Below are 24354 nucleotides of genomic sequence, written 5' to 3'. Positions count from 1 at the left end.
ACATACAACGATAAACTTTAGTTTTCGTACATCGAAATTGGTAGTTTCAACCCCGTTTATTCATAATCTTCGTAGTTTTGGATTAATTTCTAAGTAAAGGTTGATTTATTTTAGGAAAGCTATTCCAAGGTTTCAAAGAGTGCAGAGTAAGGCGGCTATGACTCCTGTGAGTTAGTGGGTTTTTTTTTTCAATCTACATTATATATATAGTATTACATGATGCCATGCTTTTACTTATGTTTATAAGTATTATTTGCAGATGTTGAGATTTATGAAATTATGATGGCTTGATCATATTTTATCTGTTTATCATGCATGCTTATACCGGTCTTTATAGTACTTGTCCGGGCCAGGACTAGTTTCACATGCATATGTTGATGAGCAAAGCCTATTATATTATATTGATGAGATATTGTGGTTTATTGTACCTTTGATTTGATGGTTTTATATGGTACTTGGATTTCATACTTATACTAGTATGATTTTGAAAACTAAATGGGTTTTAAGCAAGTGATTATTATGTTCACAAAACAAAGGTCTTAATAAAACCTTTTTTTTTTTTTTTTTTTTTTTTACCAGGTCGTACTTACTGTTTTGTACCCCTTCAAGACTTAGTAGATGGTTTTTTGTGGCGAGCGAGGTTTGGCGGTTCTGACTTATACTCCTGCAAATGTAGACCATTTGATTCAATGTCGTTTGTTTAAAATCCATCCTACTCAGGATGAGAATATTCTTACTTTTACTGCCTAATTAGTTATGCCCTGACAATTGTACACTTTGTAATATAGGTACATCCCATACTGCGCACTCTCACTCATAGTATAAATTAATTCTAGGCTCTACTTTAAATTTATTCACACTCTTTACACATTATTTTTATTATAGCTTTGTCACCTTTCAGGTCTCTGCCAGCACGCCTTGACTTCGGTGTCCACTTGAATATCCGGGTTGGGGTGTGTCATGCAAACTTCACAAGGCATTTTATGGCGTCAAATAGGCACTCTGTACGTGATTCCAACGCTTCAACACCTTTCTCCTCCGCATTGGTTTATTCATCAAGAAAACTCTCACATGATGATTTTGCTACTCTATGTAGACGATATTGTGCTTACGTACAGTAATATGTATCATTTACTTGCCTTGACGGACTCTATGTGTTGAGTTTGAAATGAAGGACTTGAAAAATTACATATTAAGGTTTCCTAATTGTCTACTTCAGGGCATCTCGCTCAAAAAAAAAAAAAAAAAAAAAAAAAACGCTTGATCTTCTCAAGCGTAGTAACTTATTGGAATGCAAACATGTCCCCACTCCTATGGTTCAAATGGCTCTCTCTCCGCAGTTAGGGTTCCTCTCTTTCGGATCCCACCATATATCGACAGCTAGTTGGTGCCTTGCAATACTTAACTCTCACTCCACTTGATAGTGCTTATGTCGTACAATATGTTTCACAATTTATAAGTGCTCCTAATGATGTACATTTTGAAACATTTAAACGCATTCTTTGTTATTTGAAAGGCACACTTGGTTATGGACTTTCAATTCGTCGATGTGCGGCTTCCACAATTCTTGTGGCCTCCGATATGGATTGAGTAGGGTGTCTGGATACCCGGCGATCTACAATAGGTTATTGTGTTTTCTTGGGTCCTAACCTCATCTCATGGAGTGCAAAAAAGCAACGCACGGTTTTCTCGTTCAAATGCAGAAGCGAAATACCGTGCACTTGCCTGTGCTTGTGCCGACACTATTTGGGTTCAAGGACTTTTGCACGAGTTTCGTTTACCACTCTCTCATACAGTTCTTCTCAACTGTAACAATCTCTATGACGTACATGGTTGTGAACCCCGTGTTTCATGTATATAAATCATGTACTTGTGATTAGTCAATGATATAAGAAAATCCCTTTTCTACATGGATATTTCTTCTTTTTATTTTTTATTTTCTAGAAACGACATGGGGTGTCTGTATTACTACTCATTCTCAGCAGGCAAGGTCACCGCATTATTCAAAATGATTTTGGAGTGATCATTGTATTTTGCCCGATCTTTCTTCTGAAAAGGAAGAAGAAAAAAAAGTAGAAAGATAATTTTGTATGAAGTTTATGAACAAGTGATTTTATTTAGAAATATGCATTTTCTATAAAGAAAAATCAAAATGAAAAGACTTAAATGTCATGGTCTTGATTAACCTCATGTAACCTATTTTTGTCTAACTAATTCAATATTTAACTGATGAATCAAATTGATGACTTTGATAAATCAAATTGATGACTTTGATAAATCAAAGTTGATAACTTTGATTAATCAAAGTTGATGACCAGATAAAGAAACAATGGGGTCACAAACATTGCACGTTCCGGGGGCTTTGTGCCAATTATTTGTCCAACTTCTACCTTCCCAGCCACGCTATCATTTCAAATTACTGACACAAATGAGTCAAACAATTTATTTTAATATCCTTTGGATCCCAAAAATTCAATTTTTTCCGCACCATGACGATCGGCGTCTTTTGAACTCAGCTAGTAGCTAATAGCTCAACTCTCCTAGTCAATGCAGAAGAAAAATCTCCCTGCATGACGATGGATGGATGTCTTTAATACTTAGAAGAACGGCTACACTCTCCTGATGAAAAAACAAAATCCCATGTTTTTATATGTTGATAAATTTTTTAGTCACTATGGAAGGAAAATAAATTCAACTACTTATGCACTCGAAGTGTTTTTGTTTTAATCACACGAGACAAATAAGTTTATTTCTGTTCACACGGGTTCAAACTCAATAGCTGCGGTCTTAATTTGAGGATTTTAACTAATATATAATACATTTAGAATAGTATTATTCACATACTCATTTTACTTCTTACACGTTCTTGTTCATTTTTATCATTGATCTTCAATTCATCAATCAAACGGTCAAAAATTGAAAGGATCTCCAATTAAATTAAAGTGGACCTCCAATTAAATTAAGGCAGTTGTTGAATTATATTTATTTTAACAAACGATATTATGTACACTAAGAGGGAGGAGATGGGCTTATCACAATGGGTTAGCAAATAATGTGGTTCAAATTCACCTATGGTGAGAATCGAACCTAAGACCTCTCACTTACAAATGAACAGGAATACCACTAGACGGTAATACTAAGTGGCAAGGCAGTTGTTGAATTAAATTTAACCATACATGATGACAATCTCCACCTAAACTCGATTTGATTCAACAACAATTGTTTGGAGATGCTAGCAAATTTTTCACTTGGACCTTCTCGGTTCTCTTTCTTATCATATAATGTTATTTAATGATCATGATCGTCTATGTTATAAATCACCGTGTAAAGTACAACTACACAAAAAATTAACCAAATTAGAAATCTTTTAATTCATTGCACTATTTATTGGATACCTGTCAATTATCAAATGATTTCAAATTTAATTCTTTTTTTTTCTTTTTATGAAAGTACGATATTCATTGAATTGTAGAAATACGTACATAATCAAGGATAGGGTGCTAACAATAAGACTCAATAAAAACCTTGTCGGGGCTTTCAACCTGATTGAAGGAAAAAAGAGTGTCCCACACCAACTTAACTATCAAGACTATTCTCCAATAAAAAATTAGAAATAATATCAGGGGGTTCTTCAAACCAAGAAATTGGGTGATCAAGCGTTAGACTTAACCGTGCAAGCCGATGTGCCACTCTGTTCGTCTATCTTAGTCCGAAAGAAATCCTCCATTGCTTGAACCCCTGAAGAATATGCTGTGAATCAGCAAACAGGTGATCAAAATGACCATGTAAAGTTGTTCCCGTATTCTGAATAGTAGCAACCACCATAAGAGCATCTCCTTCCAGCTGCACTTGTTCCTCATGCCAATGCCAAGCAAACATAGTTGCTGCCCATGCAGCAGTGGCCTTTGCATGCATCGCGGAGCTGACACCAGTCTCCCGCACCACCATTGCAGCCATGAAGCCTTATGTTGAGTTCTGAATGACAATCCCTATACCCCCATATGAACTATTCTCATCCCATGCCGCATCAAAGTTACACTTTATCTAACCAAATTTCGGATGTGTCCACTTCTGAACATGATTTGTTTCTGAGTGTGGTTGAACCTCACTCCAGTTCTTGAATTTCGTCAGCCTTTTTGGGCTTTAAGTTGCATGTCCAATGGTGATGCATCCACACCTTTCCAAATAAACTCATTACAGACCATCCAAAAGCTCTACACCAACATAAGAAGCAACTCAAATCTGTCCTTAGTTACAATTTTTGCCATATTGATCAACCATCCACCAAAGCCCTCCTCTATCCTTGGAAACATACGAATTCCCAATGGACTACCAAACCAAATTGCAGCTGATCATGGGTGCTGTAACAAAGCGTGTTCAACTATATCTGCCTCTTTATCATAAAACCCACATATATCGTTTGTAAGAACCTGTCTATCTTTCAAATTCACCTTCGTTGGCAATGCATTCATACACCCACGCTAAACACATATTTTGACTTTCCCCGGGACCTTTGTACGCCACAGAGCTTTCCATAGAAATTTTGTCTCCTCATTTAGTGTAGATCCAACTAGTTCATCCCCAGCAAGACCATGGCATGTTTGTGCCACAAAGCAAGCACTCTTAGTTGTAAAGACAGCCTTAGGCTCTTTAGTCCAAGTCATGGAATCCGATGGATTAAATAAACTTAAAGGGATACTCAAACTTAATCTTGCTTCCTCCTCCATAAACCAATTAAGAATTAAGCTTGTATTCCAACGTATCTCATCATTGTCCACCATTATAGAATGCACGATAAGAGAAGGGTACACCTCGGCGTGTCTGGGACTGAGCACTTTATAAAAATTCTCCCTTGGCAACCAGCTATCCCCCCATATCTGTATACACAAACCATCTCCAACCCTCCATTGAGCACCCCTCTGAATAATAATCCTTGAAGCCGCCACACTTTTCCAACAATAGGAAGAATTAGATGAAGCTGAAGCTTGTGGGCTTTAAAAATACGAGCAACCAAAGAATGAGGATATTGAATCAATCTCCACCCTTGCTTAGCCAGCAACGCCATGTTGAAGGCATATAAATCCTTAAACCCCAGGCCACCCTCACTTTTTGGTTTACACAATTTTTGCCACTTCATCCAATGAATGCGACGCTTACCTACTTCCTTGCCCAACCAAAACTGAGCTACCATTTGGTTCAACTCCTCACAAAATGACTTAGGAAACAAGAACATCTGCATCGTATACAATGGTATTGCTTGAGCTACAGTTTTTATCAGTATTTCTTTACCTGCACTACTCAACAAAGAGCCCAGCCATCCATTCAGCTTCTTCCAAAGACGGTCTTCGACTGACCCACAAAAATTGGTAAACCAAGATAATGGTCATAATATACCACCTTTCCATTCCAAGACAATCGGCCAATAACTGCGCATCCATAACCGTAAGGTTTATACTAAAAGCCACAATGCTTTTAGCAAGATTCACCGCTTGTCCAAATGCCTTTTCATAAGTTCATAGAAACTCCTTCACCTGTAAGCATTCCTAGAGAGAACTCCTAGCAAATATAAAACTATTATCTGCTAGGGCTGTGTTCTGTTGGCAAACCGTGCTAAATTCTTTGTGCCACCTGCCAGCCACATATACATAATTACCGAAATCAGTTACCGCTAGCCAACCATCTTCTTGCGGTTGCCAAAAATCGGTTCAACCAAAATTATTGGCTGGTTCGGTTGGTAAATGGCATAACCGATGGTTTGCAAATAAGCTACAAAACAACAGCTCAAGACCATGTATCAACTCGTAAACACAAACCAGAAAAGAGAAAAAGAAGTTGTTACTGCAATTTTTCAATTGATGATAAGCCATTATCATGGCTTAACAAATTAAAATGGAAATCAAATCAAAATTTAATAAACCAACAACAATGTCAGCAAACATAATCCAAATAGTTATAAGTTCACAAACTCAAAAGTCTAACTAATATCATTGTCTAAATTCAATTATAGCAAACAATGTATAAACAAAAAACTCAATACTCAAAAGTTATGGTGATAAGATCCCCTTATTATAATTCCAAAACAAGTAACTTCTTGTTTTGATAATGAAACATCACTAAAGTAGCAGCAACCAATGCATGTGAAATGTTCCATGAATCAATTCTTCGAAGCACTTGGAATTGATGTTCTTGCTTGAGATGTAGAACCATCAACTATTTCAATTCAAATGTTACATTAAAAAAAAAGTATGATTAGAATAAGAAGTAATATTGAATAATAAATTAAAAAATATCAATAAATATTGGATTGACGTACTATAATTAGAATTAGAAAAAAAAAAATATAGCAATACTTTACATTTTTCCAGTTCTTCATGTGTCAAGCATGTAAAAAATTCATAAAATATCTAAATATACATACATACATATATAAACATATATTTTTCCAGTTCTTCATGTGTCAAGCATGTAAAAAATTCATAAAATATCTAAATATACATACATACAAATATATATATATATATATATATTGGTAGGTATGGTATACTGCTAGTATACAAAATCCAATGCCAAAGGCATACCATTAATTATCGGTTCGGTATAATGCCAATCAATTATGAAAAAATGACAAAACTATACCATACCATTATGAACCGACCTGTATGGTTTGGTTAGTAAATCGGTTTATGTCAAAATTTCCCACCCCTACTATCCGCAAAGAGGAGATGATGAACACTTGGGGCTGCATTACAAATCTCGACACCTTGAATTCAACCTTGTGCTTCCCATTTGTCAAATAAAACCGATAGTCCCTCGACACATAACACAAACAAAAACGGAGACAACGAATCACCTTGATGAATACCCCATTTAGGTTGTACAAGACCCACAGGCTCACCCGTGTTTAACCTCAGCCCCACAACCCTCATATATGGCCCAACCTTTTTCATAGCGAAAGGTTTTTTTTTAAAACTATCTCGTCTCTAAAGAATCCAATCCACCAGTATCGGTATATGATAAAACGATGTGGGCTTTAAACATGTGACTTTATAACATGGAAACAAATCCACTTAATTCTGCTTAGCTAACACTCTATCCAACCGAACTTTGATTCCTCCACCTCTAGTTGTTACCCAAGTGAACTTATTCCCTACAAACCCCAAGTCTTGGAGTTGGCAACAAGTAATGGCACTACAAAAACCCTCCATTTGGCGTTCACTACGAATATCACCTCCTTCCTGCTCCTCCGCACGCAAAGCCTCATTAAAATCCCCTATGCAACACCACAGAAAGCTAGAATTATCCCTTAGCCTCTGAAGTAAACTCCAAGATTTGTGTCTGTCCCCCTCAGCCGGATAACCATAAAAAAAAGTAACTCTCCAATGATTCGCATCACCCACCCCTTTTACCTCCAAATCAATATGATTAAAAGAATAGGATTGTAACAAAAGATTAGTTTTTGTCTTCCACATAGCACATAAACGTCCTGACTTTCCTGAACTAGGAATTGCAAACATAACATCAAACCGTAACTATGATTTTAATCTCTCCATATGCTCCTTCGAGTTTTTAGTTTTGCACAAAAAAAATCACCATGGGATCTTTACAGAGAACAAGTCTCTTAAGTGCCCGAATTGCTCGAAGGTTCCCAAACCCCCGTCAATTCCAGCTTATACAACTTATTGGGCTCGACAGGCTGCATTCCATCAGCCTCTGTTGTTGTAGAACTCATCAAAATCGAAATAGCACGTCTCTTGGAAATAGGTAAATCCCACACTTTCTCTTTCTCTCGCATACTTCTTTTACCAAGGTTCGGGGGTACAAAGGAATTTCTTTGGGACTTCCTATTTTTCTTCCGTCGAGTCCCCTTGCCATTTGCAAGAGAACTACCATTAATCCTTAGCCCAAAGATAAATGGATCCAAGTTAAACGGATCAGATACCGTGGAGTGTGCAGATACACTTCCTGAGAAAACCTCTGCTGCAAACGGCGCTGTCTCCTCCAGCCCTACCTTCGGTGTATTCTTAGTCCCAAATAACTTTAGAGGTTTAGGTGTATCACTTTCCACTCCATCAACTTGACAATCCATACATTCAGTTTGGAACCCAATATCTTCCCTCGGCAAAGTTGGTAACCATGGTCCAATATCCCCACTACCATGATCATCAAGAGACACATAAAGATCAGGTACAATGTTCCCAACGTGATCGCTCAACCCCCTTGCCTTGTGCTCAATCACCACTTCATCCATATGATCATCCAAATCCTCTGTTGGCGGCACAGTCATAATCCAACCCCTTTTAACATCAAGCCCAAACATTTTCCCTGTAGGTCGGATGTAATCCTTCTTGAACACGTCATCTAGAAACCACCTCCCATAAGGCTATCCCTATCATCCATCTGAGTACCATCATAACGCTCATATTGATCTTCAACATAGTTCATCATACCGCAAAGGAAGCATGTTAACAGCAGTTTCTCCTACCTAGCATCATATTCAACACTGAGCCTTCCAGTTGTACGGTCACATACCATCGTAATGGCTTCCTCACATCTGTTCACACCCTAACACGTAGGATGCTGCCAAACTGCTCCTCCTTTCTACTTTGATCAGTAAGAATGTATTCCCCTAGAAGGTTCCCCAAAAACTTTCCCATGGGACGTGTCATATAACATAGGGGTAGAACCTTAAACTGAACCCAGAATTCTTGGAAAAATAATGGGATCCTAGCAGGATATGCCAAGTTGTCTGCCTTTCTAAGAACCAGCAAATACTGCTTGTTATATAACCATGGTCCTCCTCGCAAGATTGTATTTCACTCCTGCATGGAATTGAACCCAAAAGAAAATTTATTGTCTTCTAAATCAGTCATTACTGCATTTGCTTCTGGGTGCCACAGGTTTCTCATCTGCCTCATAAAACCTTCTTTGTTCAATGGTTTAGATGAGAGAACCCTACCTACTAAAAATACACGGGATGACTTCAGAGCCGAAGCCTCCCTCTTACCCACCATAATGACCTCCTTTTCAGCCTCTGTTATAGCAAACCTGGCTACAAATTTCGACATCATGTCCTCCATTGACATCAATCCGTGTACCACCCAGCCCTAACTTCGAGAGCCAACCCTAAAACACCGCATAGAGAAACGCCCAATAATTCCCCACACCATGTATCAGACAAGAGCCACACTCCTTAGTCACAAGCCCCCCAACGCTACCTATCAGTGATCAGCAGTCGAAAAGACCCTGAAACCCTAGATTTCCGATGGTCTCCAATTGCTCTCCTAGGGTTCGTGAGAAACCTGAAGAACCTTTTTAATTCATTTTTAGCAAATATGATCTTTAAGGGGCTACCTAGGAAATAGCCATTTCAAATCATCATACATCATTGCAAGATTACAAGAAGAGCCGAAAGTTCAAATAAGAAAGTAAATACCATTTCTCAAATTAAATAATGACGATGCTCGACTTATGAGACATTGGGATTTGGGATATTCAAGAAACCCTTTTTTTTAACCCGAAGTAACAATTTAAATATTTTGGTAGGTTTTCATAACAGTAAATTATAATATGATAAATGTTGTCGTGCTTACAACCAAAACTAGTGTGGTAGGTTCATAAACTTGAGCACTGAACAAAATTAAGATAAAAATTTTGTTATCTTCTGCCCAAGAGTAAATTATAATATGATGAATGTTATCGTGCTTACAACCAAAACTAGTGTGTTAGGCTCATAAACTTGAACACTGAACAAAATCAAGATAAAAATTTTGTTATCTTCTGCCCGTATATTTGATGCGGTCGATGCCTTATAAGATTACATGAACTGAATCTGTGACCTTGTAAAATAATGTCTCATTGAGCTGCCAACTGCTGTTCAATCATCACACTTGCCACAAGCCCCTTAAATAATACTCAACTTGCCACATGAAAACAAAAGGAGCATTAATTAATAAAGAAAAAAGAATGGGGGAAAGTTGTGATAAAAGGTAAGGTGTCCCTCAACCGATATTAAAAGATTCTTTAGATTTTGATAGATCAGACCGCCTTTGATGACCCAAGAAAATTGAGAAATTTACAAGGAAAATCAATTCAAAGTTCCCATCCCCCTTTTGTCCTTATCTTTCTCATTGACTTGTTTCACTTATATATTGATATAAAATTACGAGAAGAAAAGGAGAAAATAATTGTGGAAGAGACGGAAACTATTTTGTGGAAACCATTTCGCAAAACGAATTCATGATGAACTATTTCGTTCCTTGGGGCTTAAGGTTTCCTATAATTATACTGTATCAAAATGTATGTAAAAAAATACACACGAATTTTTCCTTTGACCATATATAAAACTCTAGTTATGTCCTTTTTTACCATAACAAGCCATTTATTTCCTTGAGGTTGCATATGAGAAATATTAAATCCAATTTGGTTTATGTTTTGGTCGTTTCTGAATTAATTTTGTAACTGAGTTTACTCAATGTGAGTTGTGGTCAAAATAAGACTGCTATGATTTGGCTAGGTTTAGCTTTAACTTGTTAATTGACAAAAGGTCATTGCTCCTTTATCTTTAGTAGGCTCTTTATACCAAAGCGACTCATAAAGCAAATGACTTGTAATGGTCAAGATATAGTTAAGAATCATGTAACAAATGATGGTTATTTTGCAAAGGATTTGACATTTAGCTCGTGCAAAGTAGATTTGGGCTGGAAAATTATTTTCCATAGAGTTTTGGTTTTTGGGTTCACATGGTTTGTATATTATATGAAGCGATTCCTACGCATCATTTTTTAAATACGGTACACTCTCTCTTAATTTCGGCCTTAATGATTGTGTGATCGTTCAATCATTCAATCTAATGACTAAAGAATAAAGATTGTACATGAAGGAGAGAAGGTTTGCAAAAATCATTTCATTTATATACACTATTTTTATTGCATTTTTTGTGGTTGAATTTTATTACATTTCAAAAATGTTGTTCGTGACCAACCAGCTTTTGTACTTACCCTTCTAACGTTGAAATCCAAATTCTGATTTCTCCCTTTCTCCTTGTGGCTAGTGCTTAATCTGCATTTTTACTGAGAATCTCGTTCCCTACCTTAATATTAACTATTGAGAGGGAAAGAATGTGAGTTTGGATTCACAGGTCAAGGGGTGTTTTGATATAGATGCCTCAATTTTGAATTTTTTGAATCAAACATTCATAGCTTTTAAACTTTTGATCAAACATTTTCCTTTACTACAGTGGTGGAAAAGTGTTAAATTCTTGCAGGAAGGCGTGGTTCGAACCCTGTTAATGGCTAATCTAACATCTAAATCATTGTACTAAAAAAAAAAAAAAACATTTTTCTACTAAATTTTAATTATATTTAATTTACCAATTAGTTCACATATTAATATCACAAATATCCTAAAGCCACTACAAACATCTCATCTTATCCTATCATAATTCGTTTGAAAATAAAATTTTTTAACTCAAACAATTTTTTTGTTTTAAATTCTAAAAATACATCAAATATCCTATTAAAATACAATTATGAGATATAACATGCACATATATTAAATATAACGTACCAATCATTTGGTACGTATTGGTACATTATATAAATTTAATTTGGGTACATATTAGTATTATTTTGGTACATTATGCAATTCTTTATTTGGTATGTACCAAGTTATTAGCGCGTTATGTTATCGTTATTTTGGTATGTACAAAGTTATTGGTACATTGTATTATCCTTATTTTAATTATAAAAGAACCTTTTTTTTTAATCTGTATAAAATGTTGAGTTAAAAATTAAAAAAAAAAGAAAAATTATATCCATCCAATTAATCTCCATCCCATATAATTGAATCCTTAAATTGAGGAAGGAATGAGATCAATAAAAATAGCAATAAATAAAATAATACTAGCATATGGACACACACAAAGTGCATGTGAATTTTTTTATTTTTGTTTTTGAAATAGAAAGAGAGTGGAAGAGAGTGTCAGAGCGGGAAGTTCTTTCTTCTTCTTTTTTTTTTTTTTTTTTAATGAGAGATATGTTAGGATTACATGTAGGGTGAGGCTTAAAAAAACAGCAAAATTTGGTTGTGTGAAATTACATTTCTACCCATATTTCTTATTCATGTTCTATTTTAATTAGAGAGTTAAACTTGTAATTTCATAGGTCTCGGTTGACAACGAGTGTTTTATTAATTAGTATAGATTATTGAGTGCATTTTTGATATGGAAATGAATTTAAAATTTAAAAGGAAAAAAAAAACTTAAGTTAAGAATATACGTTGAATATAGGGTTTAATCAAAGGTGAAAACACTTTAATTAAAAATTAAAAAGTAACAAATGTTTGGTCTATAAATATCTAAAATGAGGCATCTAATTCTAATTTTCTCAAATAAAAATGAAATTATCTAACAGCACAAAGTTTTTAAGCACAAACGTGACGGTTAAGTAAATAACCCAAAAATGAGAGGATCTATATTCTTTTTATCCTTTACGGTAAGTGAGGATATGTTTATTCATATACCCGAAAATATAAACAAATTCATTAGAAGAATGTGATTTCAAATATATTCAAGTGGCAGTTAGGTTTTAACCCAGAAGCATATTTTCTACTCTAACTCTTCTTGGTTAAATTTTTGGTCCGAGATCATTAAACAATGAATTTAGGATTTTTAAAGTAACTTTTTCTTAAAAAAATTATGTGGACTAAAATAATTTAATTTTATGAACATTTTAACTTAAAAATATTTAGATTCTGATAAATATTAAAAAATTACTAAACCGACACCATGAAACTTGTGGAACACTATGAAGAATATGAAATACATGAAAGAATTTTTTTAAATTATTTTAGCCGTTGGATTTAAATTTGAACAGTTAGATTTTTTTTATTTACCGTTAGATTTGATCATATTATGTGACATCCCACATCATCCAGGAGAGTGATCCTTAAATGTATATTCCCATCTCTACCTAGCACGAGGCCTTTTGGGAGCTCACTGGCTTCGAGTTCCGTAGGAACTCCGAAGTTAAGCGAGAAGGGGGCTAGAGCAATCCCATGATGGGTGATCCACTGGGAAGTTGCTCGTTTGTTCCCAAAAACAAAATCGTGAGGGAATGGTAAGCCCAAAGCGGACAATATCGTGCTACGGTGGTGGAGCGGGCCCGGTAAGTGATCCGCCCTGGGCCGGGATGTGACAATTTGGTATCATAGCCTAACCCTGGCCGCGTGTGTGCCGACGAGGACGTCGGGCCCCTAAGGGGGGTGGATTGTGACATCCCACATCGCCCAGGGGAGTGATTCTTAAATGTATATTCCCATCTCTACCTAGCACAAGGCCTTTTGGGAGCTCACTGGTTTCGGGTTCCGTAGGAACTCCGAAGTTAAGCGAGAAGGGGGCTAGAGCAATCCCATGATGGGTGACCCACTGGGAAGTTGCTCGTGAGTTCCCAAAAACAAAACCGTGAGGGAATGGTAAGCCCAAAGCGGACAATATCGTGCTACGGTGGTAGAACGGGCCCGGGAAGTGGTCCCGCCCGGGCCGGGATGTGACATATTAGATTTTAGCCGTTTAATTCAATGTATTTCTAAATATAAAATTAAAAAAATGCACATATATAGTGAGCCAACCCACTAACCCGGGAGGAATTATAGTTTGAATTTGTTTTAAAAAAGAGTTTTGGGTTAAAACTCATATTTGACCTAAAGGTTAGAGTAAATTAGGGTTAGTTTAGAACCTAAAAAAGTTTGAGTTTTACTCCAAAGTTGGAGTAGCTGAAGGAAGAAATTGAGAGTAATCATATTAGATGGGACATATTCTGGCATTTCCGTAAATAATGCCCGTGTTCCACATTATACCCTGTATACTTTTAATTTTAATTTATGCCTTCTTGAACACCAAAATGCCTAGTGTTTCCCCCTACAGTTAATTCTATTGAGTCAGATGGATTGAAGATTGTACGTGTGCCACTTTCAAAGTAAATTTGTCATGTCATTTTGTCAATTTCTTCCGTCCGACTTTATTTTTCATTCCTTTCGAACATGTTTAATTACTTGATAAGAGTACGAGAAGGGACGGTAAGGAGAAGAAATGCATATGAGATAAATAACTTTCTTTCATTATTTTATGATTATTTTTTAAGTGTGTCTTATCGGCCACTTAGTACTACGATCTAACGGTATTTCTCTTCATTTTTAAGTGAGAAGTCTTATGTTCGATTCTCGCCAAAGGCAAATTTGAATCATATTATTGTTCGCCCATTGTGAGGTTACGCCTATTCCCCTCATTTTTAGTGCAGAAAATATCGTTTGTTCAAAAAAATGTGCCTTATCGAAAATCAATAAAACACATACTTTTTATTTTTATTTTTTATTATTAGTAAACACATGAATAAAAATAACACGCATTTCTTGCAAAATCATTCATAAATACATCTAAATAACACGTCTCAATAACAAAAACGTCCTATTGATTGCCGTTAAATGAACATATTAAATTTTGAAGGTTGTGTAATAAAATTAAATCAAACTCATTTGCCGATAATCCATAAATTGGGAAGCACAAGCTAATTAAAATACACTCGACTTGGAATAGCCTGACAAAGAAAACTATTAATTAATTGGGAGGGAGAATCTGGAGTTGGATCATTTAATTATTTAATCAAACATATTTTGTAATAAATTACATGAAGTGACCCAGTGTTAAGGGCGTGGAATGCAGCTCCCCAATAAACAAATAAGATGTGGGAGGTCTTGGGTTCGAGACTCTAAGCTGATGAGTCTGCTTGACTGTGGTCACGGGCAAAGTGAAATGCATAATCGTGGCTTGCCACCAATTGTCGGGTTCTTCTTACTTAACAACCTTGTATTGTATTGAAAATATAATGTTTCTACATTATTAATTTGGTTTAGTAATGCAAATATATAATTTAGTAACAGAATCGGTTACAGCTGTCTTCGTTGCACCTTACGCATCTAATTGGTTGAAATTTTCACCATGCAGTGACAATGGAACACACTGGACCCAAAGATTGATGCAAGGGGACTCTCTACTGGTCTTACGGATGTGAAAATTATGTCCAACTTTTTGGTCTATTTAAACACTATTGGCTCCTACTCAACACTTGCACAGCCACTGGTATTTCTGCTATATCTCCTACTTACTTATATCCACACAAATCTCTCTTCTCCCTTCTTCTCTAAATTACACTTCTGCAACAAGAGACCCTTTTGCTAAGCAGTTGTCCAGTCTCAATCCCTCTCCAGGAAGATGGCTGACCGGACAACTAACTTTAATACAGTCTCCAGCCAACCTCAAAAAACCATTGAAGACTTTGATCCCCCACAGAAGCCCAAAAGAAACAAGTATGCCTTTGCTTGTGCTATTTTGGCTTCGATGACTTCAATCTTGCTGGGTTATGGTAAGTAAATATGCTTCAAACTTTATTTTCTGAAGCAATAGTAGAGCTGGAGAGAGCGTTCGAACTCAGACCTAAATTTGATGAATAATCCTAACCAACGTAGCTACAATTATATTACATAATCTTAAACCGCATAATTTTGATGTGCCTGTTCAATGTTTTATGCATTAAAGCAATTAATGAAGGCTAATTAATGCTATTTCCAAAAGCATGGGAAGCACTTTTTTGCTTTGGAAACAAAGTGCACGTGTTGATGTTGGTTTTATCTACAGATATTGGTGTGATGAGTGGAGCTGCCCTCTACATCAAAGACGACCTCAAAATCTCCGACGTGGAAGTCGAGGTCCTCCTCGGTATTCTCAACCTCTATTCACTCATAGGCTCCGCCGCCGCAGGCAGAACTTCAGATTGGGTCGGCCGCCGGTACACCATAGTCCTCGCCGGAGCCATCTTCTTCGTCGGAGCTCTCCTCATGGGATTCGCCACCAACTACGCCTTCCTCATGTTCGGCCGATTTGTTGCCGGAATCGGCGTCGGCTACGCCCTCATGATTGCTCCGGTGTACACCGCCGAGGTCTCTCCCGCGTCGTCACGTGGGTTCCTGACGTCCTTCCCAGAGGTTTGTTTTGTTTGTTTCTGACGTTGTTAAATATCCCTTTCGTATATCAAGATAATCTTGGACATCGATATGAATTACTTTCGGATTGGATCCAATTCCTACCCAATTACACCCTTTCTTTGGAATTCCTATTAGGCACCAGGCTGGCATGTTAGCCAACTTTTTTGCCTATTAGGCACCTGCCTGTTAGGTTAGCTAATCTTGGATATTGTTGTTTATAAAATATAGTCTAACCAGATGCTCTCTCGCATCACCCTTTTCCAAAATGTTGTGACCGACTGTATTCTTTCAAAAAAGCAGATATTGCCCACTTTACAAACAAGCAAGAGCTACGAAGACAAAGTTTATCTTTTTTCCGTGCACTATTTTTGGTCTCTGGATAAAAGTAAAAATAAAAATAATTAAAAAGGAGAAAACAGTGTCCGGAATTTGTTTTTAAAGTGATGAAAAATTATTTCCATGCACGCTTTTTAACGTTTTATATAATCTTTGGTAATTTTAATTATTAAATTAAATAAATCAAAAGAAAACTATAAATAAGAATAAACAAAGATTTTTTAAAGGCGAGTATGCGTTATTATTTCCCTCGGATCATTTGTTAAAGGCTACAAAGAGTATGGTAAACGTTTGACTCTTGGCTTAAGTGTATGTATTGTAAATTGTTATCCGATTACCCCTTTTCTTTTGTATTTTTCTAACAATGGTATGACAAAGAAATAATATTTTCAAGAAAGTTACTTCAATTTACCTAGCTTTTCAACAACGGCAGTGCAACTTAGAACCTTCAACAAAATAAAAACTTAAAGCGTCGCTAAGCTAAATTATCATGTACCAAAAGAATCATCATAATCCATACAAGTATGTCATCATGATTTTTTTCTCTTTTAGACCAGTGGCCCATTGTATATTAACTGAATTGAATTTTCTTTTAAAGGTGTTCATCAATTCTGGGATATTGTTGGGCTACGTCTCCAACTATGCCTTCTCCAAGCTCCCAAAACACTTGGGGTGGCGCCTCATGCTCGGAGTCGGAGCAATCCCTTCCATTTTTCTCGCCATTGGTGTCCTAGCGATGCCGGAGTCACCTCGTTGGCTCGTCATGCAGGGACGGCTCGGCGACGCGACTCGTGTCCTCGACAAAACCTCAGACTCCAAGGAAGAATCTATGCTACGCTTAGCCGACATCAAAGAAGCCGCGGGAATCCCCGAGCACTGCACCGACGACGTTGTTCAGGTCCCTAAACGCAGCAAAGGCCAAGACGTCTGGAAAGAGCTGCTCCTCCATCCCACGCCAGCCATTCGTCATATTTTGATCTGTGCCGTCGGTATCCACTTCTTTCAACAAGCCTCGGGCATAGACGCCGTTGTTTTGTACAGCCCCAGGATCTTCGAGAAGGCGGGGATCACCAACGACGATAAAAAGCTACTCTGCACCGTGGCCGTTGGATTCGTTAAGACCGTTTTCATCCTGGTCGCCACCTTTTTCGTCGACAAAGTTGGACGGCGTCCGTTGCTTCTTGCCAGCGTGGCGGGGATGATATTGTCACTGATGGGGCTCGGCCTAGGCCTTACGATCATTGATCAGAACCACGAACGGATCATGTGGGCCGCCGTTTTGTGCATTACCATGGTTTTACTCTACGTCGCGTTCTTCTCGATCGGGATGGGCCCGATTACGTGGGTTTACAGTTCCGAGATCTTCCCGTTGAAGCTACGTGCTCAGGGGTGCAGTATGGGAGTGGCGATGAACAGGGTGGTGAGTGGGGTCCTTTCGATGACTTTTATTTCGTTGTATAAGGCCATCACGATCGGTGGGGCCTTCTTTCTTTACGCGGCAATCGCCTCGGTGGCGTGGGTCTTCTTTTTTATTATGCTCCCCGAAACTCACGGCCGAACCCTAGAGGATATGGAGGTCTTGTTTGGCAAGTTCCACAAGTGGAGAAAAGCCAATGCACTGCTCAAGCAGAAAAAGAATGTCAGTCATGGCGACGGTAACACTAACAACGGTCAAGTACAATTAGGAACAAAAGGGCAAGTTAATTAGATTAGTAAGTGAATGTGATCGATCATGTGGTGGAATATTCTACGTAATCCGCTAAAAATCGATTATATGTAACACGCACGATAAAAGTATGTTCCTCCTCTTACTCTGCTCCAAAGAAGGAGAGGGCAATCGACCTTAAGAAAAAAGAAGGATCGTGTGCAATAAGAAAACAGAGTTCAGATGAAATTCCATGTGTATTTTACAAGTTTGTCCTTCAAATCTGTTTTATTTGCGACTTTTATATGTTCATCGAAAAGCAATGAGAATATAGTTTCAAATTGACCAATTTTAGCAAAAGTTAATGAATGATACTAATTAGGCTTAAATGTAGTACTGGTCTCTAATATCATATTAGTTTCATTAGTTCTTGAACAATTGAACTTAACAATGTGTTTACCATTGGTACTTTACACTAACACCGTCTATTTTTCGGTTAAATTTAGAGGTATTGGGAATTTCATCCTTCATCACTAAAAATAAATTTAAAAATCAGAAATGAGAAAGGAAAAAAAAAACTTAAAAACCAGATTTACACAAAAAAAAAATTAAAAAAAAAAATTGAATACGTATGACTTTTTTTCGTGGTTCAATATGTGATTTGTTAGTTGTTTAAGTTCAATCACAATTCGATCTCCTACCAACTTTGACATCGCATTGCCTAACATTTAAAAGTTGTTAAAGTCCAACCATTTTCATTTTGTATTTTTATACTTCAAATTCATTTTGTTTAAAGTGTTTTTTTTTTTTTTTAACAAATGATATTATCTACATTAAATGGGAAGATGTGAACTTAACCTCACAATAGGTTAGCAATAATGTGTTTCAAATTTTTCTTTGGCGAGAATTGAACCTGAGATCTCTCACTTGCAAGTGAATAGTAATACCACTAGACCATAGTATTAAAGAGCATTTTGTTTTAAGTTTTAGATATTAATTTATAAATTTTCATTTGTTTTTGAGCTTCTTCTATTGTTTTTTGAAGTTTTAAGCTGAAGTTCTTAATATACCCTATAATTAACTGAAAAAATACGTTGTTAGTAAAAATGACCAATGGGACAACATAATGTTAAGTTTGATAACTAAAAAAAAATAATGGGAGAGTTCAAAGATTCAATCATAATACTATTCACTTTATCCTTTACTTTGTCCTTATCATTAAAATTCAAAGTTTTCAAGCCTTTTTCATTAGTTTTTCTTAAATTGGAAGTTTTAATGAAAAACTCGTGGTACTGTTCATTTTAACGAAAAACCACATTTTTACACTAAAAAGTCAATTATGGTACTATTCACTTTATCTTTTATTTCGTCTTTATCATTAAAACTCAAAATTTTCAAACTCTTTTTATTAGTTTTTCTTAAATTTAAACTATAGGTAAAGTTCAAAGGCTATTGTTACAGTATAAAGCCTACTAATTCATGAGTGATGCTATTTTATTGATATATTTATGGGATAAGGATCCTCTGTATGTTTATTTCGTACAAGATTATACAAGGCTTTTGAATTCTAGCCATCCAACATATCTGAAAGGTATTTTTAAAAAGTCCTTAATTAGTAGCTCATTTGAAAAGTGCTTAAATGACTTAAAAGTATTTTTAAAAAAAATATTTTTTGTTGTAGGCCTATTTGATTGAATAATCTAGAGTTTAGAGAGAGTGGGGTTTAACAATATTGAGAGAGAAGAGAGATTGATTTAATTGTGAGGTGTGTTTGACTCATCTCATTGTGCCTTTATTTATAGTAGTAGGATAGGTAAAACATTTCCCTTTAGGATTACAACATTGAATAGGTAATCTAGTCCTAATAGGAATATAAGATACATTTCCAGATTCCCTATGATTTACACAATCACATTCCTATTGTAAATATAACTGCAACATTTTTTAAACTAAATTTTAGTAAAAATAAATTTAATGTTTGAAAAAACACTTGAAGTTGCAAGAAGAATAAAATTGATACTTTTGCGGAAGCATTTTAAATGCTTTTAAAATTTAAAAATATTTTTTAAGCTGTTTTTAATCATTTAAAAACACTTCTAAACAAGCGTGTATTGCACTCTCTCCATCTTTTTCTTCTCTACTCTTCCTCTACCACCACTGCAATTGGCAATTGCGTGTGTCCTCCGAATCGGCTAGATGCAGCTGAGTCCTAGGTCTGAAATCCGAAATCGCACTTCCTAATATACAGCCACCAAAATACAGGAGTTTCGCCTTTGATTTTATTATTATTATTATTTTTTTTTTGTTAGAATTTATTTTATTACTTTCTAATTAATTAAGTTGTAGATCAAATGCAATAGTCATGATCGAGAGTATTGCGCAGATCTGCAGGGGAAAAGTCATGCTGAGGACGTGCAAGATCACGTGGACCAATACTATTTTTTGCACACGTAAAATATTTTTTTTGGGGAGGTCAACATTTTTGCTCAGCATAATATTTATGATGTATGCTCGCCATACATCTAATCAATTGACACATAACTTTTAACCTAATTATAGTTAATTTTCATATTAATATTATCTTTTTAATTTTGAAAAAAATTAACTAAGATTAAATGAAATGACACGTGTCAATTATTTAAGTATATGATAAGCATACATCATAATTTATAATGGCGAGCAAAAATACTTCTTTTTTTTTAGGGGTGGGTAGAGCAAAGGGACAAAACTCCAATGATCACGTGGACCAAGTATTTTTTGCACACGTAAAATATTTCTTGGGGAAGAGCAAAGTGACGAAACTCCAATAATTGAGAAAGGGTGGCAGTTGAAAATGAAAGAGATAATTACTTAGAGATCATACTTTTTAAATCACATCATATGGTATGATGATTGATGGATGAATTTTCATTTTAACGATATAAAAAATAAAAAAACTATCAACCGCTATATGTTTATAAATATGACGTAAAACTGTCAACCGGAAAATTTTGACAAAACCTTGAGCATCCATTGGTTTTTTCAGGAAGAATGTGGTTCAATGTCTTGAGATGGCAAAAGCTCAGACTTTCTGCCTTGAACGTGGAAGTCGTACTCCAATATTACAGAGGCTTACCGGGAGGAAGAAGATTTTAAAACCCTTTAGCGTTTAATCTTGGTTTTAAATGCTCCTTGAACGAGGCATGTTGTTTTTGGTATGTGAGGATGTTTGATTATTCCATTCAAAATCTTGTTTCGGACGAATCTTTCATCATTTTCTTTGACATTAATATAAAATATTCATTCCTGTGTCGGTAACTTGAACTGCCGGTATTCGTCATTGGTTGGACGTCCCAACATAATTACGGATGTGTATTAATTGTACAAGTAATTATATTGTTTAAGGAAAATTATATATTTTTAATAGCTCGTGTCTGGCCCCTACTATCCTAACTTCCTAGCTTCCTAGCTTCCTAGCTTCCTAGCTCTGCCACTGTTCTTTTGATGTTGAAGGTAGCGTAACTTATTGTCTGTCTGAGTTTTCTTTCTTTTACTATTGGGTGCATATGGCATTTTAATTTTTCTTTCATGTACATCCAAATGGATCCCAAAGTTACTTTTATACTTATCTATTTTTTTCTTGTGCTATTTTTGCATTTTTGTTTTATCTTATGAGAAATTTACACATTTACTTGAACAGTGGCAGAGCCAAAATTTTATGTGTGAGAGACCCTTTCACATATGTAGATAATTTAAACTCATAGCATGAGATATTAGAGGAATTTGCATAAAAATTGAAAGACCTTAAATTCATTAGAGAGGGCTAAAAATATTGCACAAACCCAAAAACCCAAGTATGAGGTAAAGAGTAAGCAAGACTTTTTATAAAATCTAGGCTAAAGCCAGGAATAAAAAAGAGTTTGGATTGAAAACACATTTGAATTTTATGAGTATTAGACTAATATGCAGCAACAACAACATATGTTATAGTAGCAAGAAGAAGAAAAAAAACCAGGATGGGTCAAAGACCATTCTGGTCCCTTAGTGGCTTCGCCGCTGCATTTGAACTCCTATGCTAACGTCTCTCCTTAGTTCCAGTTCCGGGTGGGGTTTAGGGTAATAAGAGTAAAACTGTTTACCTCATTGAAGTCATAGCAATCGTTGATGTCTTCTAGCACCATGCTCTTCTTTTAGACATTATTCCTATACTAAAACCCAAACTCGGGTGTACTGTTCATGGACAGTAAAATGGTGAAAATGCCCTTACAATGTTGTTCTGGCTGGCTTTTGTTTTGGCTTCTCTACAGTGAAAAGGCGTTTTTGCCCTTCCTCTCCAGCTATCGACCATCGCAGTGTCTTCTAGCATATTCCCTTTCTTTTCACTGTTTTTCCTTCGGTTGGTTTTCACTTCTTTTCCTCTAATTTGACTTCGTTTGTTTTGGGTTCTGTGGTTTTGGTTTCATTTATTCTATCTCATTTCTTCTCTATTGTTCATCTCCCAGAAACCCTTCGTTCTCCATTAGCCGTTATCGTCCAACTCCGATTTAGCTACCCTTCGTCAACTCCATCTACTTTAACTTTCTTGCATATCTTTCTCTCTGAAGCTCTAAATTCTTAACCAAATAGAACATCGAACTCCTTGGTGGTTCCCATCTCTAGTTCGAGGTCAAGAAGCACTCGGTCAACGACATACCTGACGCCAAGATTTTGTAAGGTCTCAATATTGAAGAAGATTTCATACTCTCTTTGTCAACGATGACGACCTGACGCGGATCCTGTCCTGATTTGAAGAAAATTCTTCAAGCAACTTTGAATTCACGGTGAGTCCTCTTGCCCGCTCCAGAATTTGTTTGCGATTCTCCATTATTAACACTCGTTTTCTTGCTAGAAACCAATCCTATGACTTAAGTTTGAAATGCTATGTGCTTTTTTTTTTTTTTTTTTTTTTTTTTTTTTTTTTTATTCTTTCTAATTTTTAGCAATTTTTGTTTGGTTGTTAATTTCTTTTTAATTGCTAGCTAGTAGCTATGTGGGGTGCAATTTTTAGATATTCATTCCAATTCAAATATAACCTTCAACAAAGAGTAATGCGTAGACCAAATTTGCAAACCATACAACGTGTCACTAATAAGAAATAAATACGTTAATCAGCACTTAAGTAATAATCTAATCATCAACAATCACATCATACAGTTTACAAAATTTTGTATCCCTAGCATTAGTCTTCAAGAAATTAATGGATGCATGTCTCATTCATTGCCTATATATATCAACTAAAAATTCGAAAATATGATTATTTTTTTAGTCCATGTTGACCCTAAAAACTACGAAGCCAACGTGGTGCGCAAACCTAGTAATTAATAAGCTAACTACGTCCTTCGATTGTGTGCGGGGTGTGCCAACTCATCGGCCAAGTTCGGCCGGGGGGTAAAATATGTTGATGTGGCGTTGGGCGCTCTGCTGACTTCTTGATCTTGAGACTGCGGCCGAGGAAGGAACACTTCTCGGCCTTCGGGTTCTAGAGCTTGAAGACAAGGCTGCTAGTTCTGCGAAGTTCAATATCCAATTGGGCTTTCAATGTGCCGAATGTAATAACCTGTAACACTTCACTTCACCGAGAAGGCTAATGAGATGACCTCTACCAATAAGGATTTGAAAATCCTTCTCGACCAAGACTTGGATAAATAACCAGTCGACCTCGACACAGTGATATTTATCCAAACTGAAGGTACTCCGCGGTCGGCTGATTCTACGGCAACAGCGCTGTTTATCCAAACTGAAGATGTCACTGGTTGCATTCACAGTGCTGTTTAACCAAATTTAAGATGTGTTGGTGGAAAAAAAAAAAAATCTCAAGGTTGTTAAGAGGTTTCGCGTAGAGCAAGAGTTTGAGCAGGGCAGTTTGTGTGTTGAATTTGAGAGCTCGAATGATGCACTCCCTCTTCTATTTATAACAATGAAACTAGTCCTGGCTGAGTTAGAACCACACTTGGATTAGGACTCCTTATCCTGATCTAACTAGGACTAAGCAAATCCTAATTCAACTGGGACTTTGAACCCACCTTCATATGAACCAAATTCATTCCCTAACTCACAATGCCTTCAGCTTTAACACCTCTGGTGGTACAAGGATTCAACCTTCGCCTTTATCCAAATCCATCCTTCTTGCAAAATGACTCGACCGAAGCTGACTAGACAACTCCTGGTGCCTAGCTGGCCTATGATACCTTCGGAAGACCGCCGAACCAAGAGTCTCAGCCCATTTTGTTACTCTTAGCCCAAATTCTCATTTTGGGCCTAAACATTACCTCCTCGCTTCTGAGGTCTTCGACCTATAAATCTTTGGCCGAATTTCGACC

At 36.4% G+C, this 24354-nt stretch overlaps 1 protein-coding gene across 1 annotated transcript; it reads left to right on the top strand.

Annotated features, from left to right (window-relative positions):
• The first annotated feature begins 15012 nt into the window (after positions 1-15012).
• On the top strand, positions 15013-18265 carry LOC137727357 (putative polyol transporter 1). Its single transcript, XM_068466222.2, has 3 exons — positions 15013-15416; positions 15689-16035; positions 16970-18265. Exons 1-3 carry the CDS (start codon positions 15266-15268, stop codon positions 18077-18079), a joined length of 1608 nt encoding a protein of 535 aa, XP_068322323.2. The 5' UTR covers positions 15013-15265; the 3' UTR covers positions 18080-18265.
• The last annotated feature ends 6089 nt before the right edge of the window (positions 18266-24354 follow it).

This window comes from Pyrus communis, chromosome 10 (assembly GCF_041283825.1).
Source record: "Pyrus communis isolate YQ-2024b chromosome 10, ASM4128382v1, whole genome shotgun sequence".
NCBI classification, from domain to species: domain Eukaryota; kingdom Viridiplantae; phylum Streptophyta; class Magnoliopsida; order Rosales; family Rosaceae; genus Pyrus; species Pyrus communis.
This window is presented reverse-complemented; position numbering and strand designations above follow the sequence as displayed.